Source organism: Mesitornis unicolor, unplaced genomic scaffold (assembly GCF_000695765.1).
Source record: "Mesitornis unicolor isolate BGI_N332 unplaced genomic scaffold, ASM69576v1 scaffold3118, whole genome shotgun sequence".
NCBI classification, from domain to species: domain Eukaryota; kingdom Metazoa; phylum Chordata; class Aves; order Mesitornithiformes; family Mesitornithidae; genus Mesitornis; species Mesitornis unicolor.
Window position 1 is genome coordinate 1 of NW_010203662.1, and position 5,420 is coordinate 5,420.

The window sequence follows — 5,420 nt, forward strand, 5'->3', positions numbered from 1 at the left end:
CTGAGGTAACCGGGCCCCGCTCCTCCCCTCCGGGCCGTCACCCGCGACTTCTGCCGCTTCTGTCCCCAGACGCCTGCCCGTCCTGAGCCCTCGGGCCCTGACACGGCCACGAGCCTCTGGAGGCAAAGCTTCAGGGAGGGCTCGGAGTGGGTTCTGCCAGACTAAGCGGCTGCTTTTGCTCCGGTTTCAGTGAGGAAAAGCGCTTAAAATAGTGTAAAGGAGGCCCTGGCCGCACTGTCCCTGAGGAGCCGTAAGGAACGGCTGTCAGAAAGCAAAAGCTTGCTGGGGATGTGGAGCAGCGTTGTCTGTTAGAGTTGTGGCTTTTTCCCAGCACCCACGGAGGGTTCTGTAACCCAATAAATGGCAAATGAGAAGTGAGGTGGCTGCGTGTGTTTATGATGTGTGGGTAATGACTGTGTTGGTGAGCATCTCTCACCTGAGGCCTCACTGTTCTTGCTGCCTCTGGTTCTCCCTGCCTTGTCTCAGTTGTGCTCAGGTTGGTTAAATCCAGGAATCTAAATCTGGGCAGGTGTATGCCTAAAATCATCAGTGACCTCTGCTCTCCCCACCCAGAGGTTACCGGGGGGAAGATGAGTTGAAAAACTTATTTGGGTTTTGATTTAAAGGTGATTAAAATATGGTTGTGTTTTTTAGTTTCAGAATTGTATGTAGAGGGGTAAGCCATCTGGATTTCACTTTTTTTCTGGCTGTGAGTAGGAGTTTTCAGCAGATTAAATAGAAGTTTAGAAAAATAGGTAATTGCTCTCTATAGAAGGCAAATATTTGTGATGCCATTTGAAGCAAGCATCTGTTAGCCAAGATATTTTGATGATCAGGTGTTGCAACTGAATGTCAATGACTGTGACTTAATGACAAAAATAAGGGTGGAATGAAGGTAATACTTATATTTTTAGTAGAAAATAGAAGCTTCTGGTCTTTTCCTTTCCCAGCTGCCTGCAGGGAGCCTGCAGCTCACTCTCTACCAGTATAAAACGTGTCCCTTCTGCAGCAAAGTCCGAGCTTTTCTTGATTATCATGGACTGCCCTATGAAATTGTGGAAGTGAACCCAATAATGAGGAAAGAGATCAAATTCTCTTCCTACAGAAAGGTGCCTATCCTGCTAGCCAATGCTGGAAGCCCTCTGGTAAGTCTTACTGTGCTGAAAGCTTCATTTCCCCACAAGCAGCGGTTTGGAGTCTTGTCTCTGTTGTTTATCACATGCAGTGTAATCTTTAAATCATCTTTTATTCTGTCAAGACCCTAAGATTTGCTTCTTGCCTCATGGTCTCACATGCCTTGGCCTTAATAGAGTTTTTTGTTGGTCTTTCTTCCAGGGCATGTTATTTTTGTAGTCTTTCTGTAACCCAGTGATTATCTAGCTTCTATCAGCCCTTATGCAGGACAAGTAATTTGTACCAACACAGAGAGGAACTGCTTACATCTTGTGGGAAAAGAATGAGATCTCAAGAATACTGAAGATTCAACTTGACTTTTTTCTTATGTTAGCATTGCTTTCCTCCTCCACTGCCAAGAGCCTAAATCCAAACCCCACAGCATTGCACGTGCACCTGGCCCTCAGGTCCTCTGCTGTCAGAAGGAAAGCCAAATTTGAAGTGATACTCTGAGACAGTCACAGAAGAGATCTGAGTGTAGATGTGCAGGGACTCCTGTGGGCACAGCAGGAAAAGCACTGCAACGCTAACTTGGAGCCTCAACATGCAGGGGAAAATGTTTTGAAGAATGTCCTTTTCCATTTCACCAATCTCTTCTAAAAGTTTGGTTTAATTCTGTTTTTCAGCAATTGAATGACTCTTCAGTGATCATCAGTGCAATAAAGACCTATCTTGTTTCCAAGTAAGAAAACAGGATGCTGGAAGAAGAGTTGAATGTGAATGGCCCTAGGGATTGAGAAGGCTCTCTCAGAGATGGTCATAAGTATCTTGCTGTCTTTCATCTCTGAAGCTCTGGGCGTTTGGCCCAGCAGCCCTGACCCTGGCTGTGGTGGTGTGAACAGTGCCTGTGTGTGTTGTGATGTGTGCACGGTGAAGTAAAGCTTTTACCTTTCAGAGCTGCTCTTTCTCACCTGTGAGATTCTATTTGCACAAAACCCCCTTAAAAATGGGTTAGTGTTAGTCCTGGAACTAAGCTTAAATAATTAGCCAGCTACAACATCTAGAATGAAATGAAATTGCTGTGCCTGTGGCCCGTCCTTTAGGTCCATGCTACAAAGCACTTGAGAGCAATAGGTGGTTTTATGCCTGCAGAATTGCTGTTCTGACACAGAGAAAAGTATGTACACTAATAATAGTTATTTGCAAGTAGCTGTTCCAGTCTCTTTTCAAAATATATTTCAAATAGAATTTGGAACCTTGTGCACTTATTTTTAGAATAATACATTTTAAGGTGGATATTTTTCAATCTGTCCTTTGTTCTTGCTCTTTTTTTGTTGCAGCCAGATCAGGTGCTAACTGTGTTTCTGTCCACAGGAGGAATAGCTTGGAAGAGATCGTGTCCTTTTATCCTCCTATGAAAACTGTGACTGAGCAAGGCAAGGAGGTATTTGAGTATGGGAATAAATACTGGCTCATGCTGGATGAGAAGGAGACAAAGCGAGTCTATCCTGCCAAAGAAGTGAGAGTGTAAGTGCTCTTCAGTTTCTGGGCTCTACAGGTAGGGTCACAGCCTCTGCCAGATGTACTCAGGGATGTTGTAGTTATCCACTGGTGCTGGCAAATCCTGTCATACCTCCCTTAGTGTTTAAAGCCTTGGTAATTAGGGTGGCTTTGCTGTCTTAGATAACTTGAACCAGTGCTGTTAGATGGCCTAGTAGCCACCTTAATGGTCATGCTAGCCTTCAGATGCCTCCAATTTTCTTCTTGGTCTTTCCATTAAGTCACAGGGGAATGCAAAGGGATGCTCTTTTCCCTTTCTGCTTTAGTTCTCATGTTGGGAGGGAAATTAATGCTCTGACTTAATTTTAATTTGAGATTGGAGGAGCCTTGCCAAAGACAACGATCCTGAGTGCATTTCAGGGAGGTCACCAGAGCACAAGGCTGGGCAGGATTTTTTGACACATTTGTCCTTGGCAGAACCTCTGGCTAATGCCACTGTTATTCTGCCTGTCTCCTGTAGCCCTGCAATCTGTACCTCATTCACTGAAAAGTCTCTTTTGAATACTTGCAGGGAAGAAATGAAGTGGAGAAAATGGGCAGACGATTGGCTTGTTCACCTCATCTCCCCCAATGTTTACCGTACCCCCAAAGAAGCTTTGGCGTCTTTTGATTACATTGTCCGTGAGGGGAAGTTTGGCACCATGGAAGGTTTCTTTGCCAAGTACCTGGGGGCTGTTGCCATGTTCTTTGTTAGCAAGAGGCTGAAGAAAAGGTTGGTACCACTGAGCACCAAACACACAAGAGGAATAGCTCCTTAACCTTAACTGTGAACCCTGGATGTCAAAGGGTGTTCAAAGGGTCTTCAAACTGCTTCTTCTCTTTATCCAGGCACCACCTCCAAGATAATGTCCGAGAAGACTTGTATGAAGCAGTTAATGAGTGGGTAAAAGCTATCGGCAAACACCGACTGTTCATGGGTGGAAACCAGCCGAACCTTGCTGACTTGGTAAGGAGTTAATTCCTGTGTTTATTGTTAGGTGTGTTACAAATTACTCAGTTGCTTATCCATGTGAAGTGGTTAATGCTGATCTAGACAGAGCAAGTGAGTTATCCGAGATACATTGTCAATGTCCTTTGTGCAGTTGTACAGATTGCACATGAAGGGGACTTAGAAATATTTGTGTTGCATAGGACGGTGTTTGTTGTTTTGCTCCAGAGAAATGTTTCCTAAGATGGAACCTGGGGTTCTCATCTGCTGGTGGATGTTGCTGATCATGTGGAAGCATGAGAAAAGCAGGTTACAAGCCAGAACACTGCTTTGGCTCGTGAATGCTGGGGAATAAAGCTTCACATCTGCAGAGGTTTTATTATGTTCAGAGCTGCTGGAGTTTCCTTTGCAGGCAGCAGTGCAGCATGGAGCAGGATTCACCCCCTGCAGCAGCAGTTCTTGGAATGCAAGTGAAGCATTTCACACCAGGGCTTGATGCAGAGATGGGACTAACTTTTTCCCTATATTTGCGTATAGATCCTGATCTCTCCTTACTGTTTTGACATGGAAAAACATGCATATTCGTAACTACCCTTACACAGTCCAGTCTTCCTTGCTAATCCGAGGATGGCAGGACAGGGAATGAGCCTGACTGGCTGGGCTGTGCAGACACTCGTTGGTACCCTAAGCCATTCTCCACTGCTGTCTTTCTCAGCGTTGTTCTACTCTTTGTGCTCTGGCGCAGGCAGTGTACGGGGTCCTCCGAGTCATGGAAGGGCTGGAAGCCTTTGATGACATGATGGTCCACACCAAGATTCAGCCTTGGTACCAGCGCATGGAAGAAGTCATTCAAAAAGCTGGAGCTGCTGTCTGATGGCGGCTGCCGCTGGCTTCCTGAAGTACTTGCATGGTAAAAAACTTCAGAAGGAATGGCATTTATTTTTTAAGAGCTGAATGGACTGGTTACACCTAATGGGCTGGAATGCAGGCACAGAGGCTGTCCCCTTTAGAATATCATGTCTCAGTGAGCAGAAGGGGGATCCAGCTGGGTTTGAACACGATATCTGGAAGGATGGGGACAGGTAAAAGGAAGGAATCTTGGATGCTGCTGGAAAGGAGAAGCTCTGAACTGAAGAATGCAGCAAAAAGGCATCTTTTAGGTGAGAGTCATTCTCAGAGCAGGCTACTGTAAAAACAAGCCACTCTTGGCTAATGAGGGTTTCAGGCCAGGTATGGTGGGCCTGAGCAGCTTTTGCTTCAGGCTGTCTTCCACTCCTCATCCACGTCATCCGAAGTGTTTTCCTGACTGCGACACTGGATACTAGTTTTTAAGTGACAATTTTTCCTGCAGTAGATCCTGTAAGCGCAGTGCTGAGGGAACTGGAGGAATCCACGGTACTGGGAAAGGCATCCTTCCTGTGACAGGAGCGGTGCTGCACTCGGCAGACTGTATGCTTTTACTCCTCATGTGAACGGTTCTTTCAGTACTTGGTTCTGTACAGTCTGCAAGGATAAAGGCTTGCCTCTTTCTGTGCCCTTTGTGAGATCTGTGAATTCTTACCTTACCTGTTACACCTGGAAAGCAAACCTCACCTGGAAATCACTGCTGCAGAGCATTTATTTGAAAGATTTATCTTGCATGAAGTCTCTCTGGAATACCCCTGAAAATCAGTTTAGGGTTTTTTTTTGAAAAAATTAAGGATTAAGAGGAATCTGTGTGCCCAGGGGATCTCTGGGTGTTTCTGCAGTGCGAGAGTAACACAGAATTTGCTGTTGGAGCGCTCGGGTCAGGAGCCAGCCCTGCAGGTCACTGCAATAC

The 5,420-nt window shown here is 45.6% G+C and overlaps 1 protein-coding gene across 1 annotated transcript; it reads left to right on the top strand.

The window, feature by feature from the left end:
* Nucleotides 1-917: 917 nt before the first annotated feature.
* PTGES2 (prostaglandin E synthase 2) lies at nucleotides 918-4,562 on the top strand (the record flags this gene model as incomplete). Its single annotated transcript, XM_010190777.1, has 6 exons — nucleotides 918-1,145; nucleotides 1,800-1,855; nucleotides 2,488-2,640; nucleotides 3,185-3,385; nucleotides 3,502-3,619; nucleotides 4,347-4,562. Coding segments are annotated over 6 exons (885 nt in total), but the record flags the coding sequence as incomplete, so codon positions are not given.
* Between the last annotated feature and the right edge of the window lie 858 nt (nucleotides 4,563-5,420).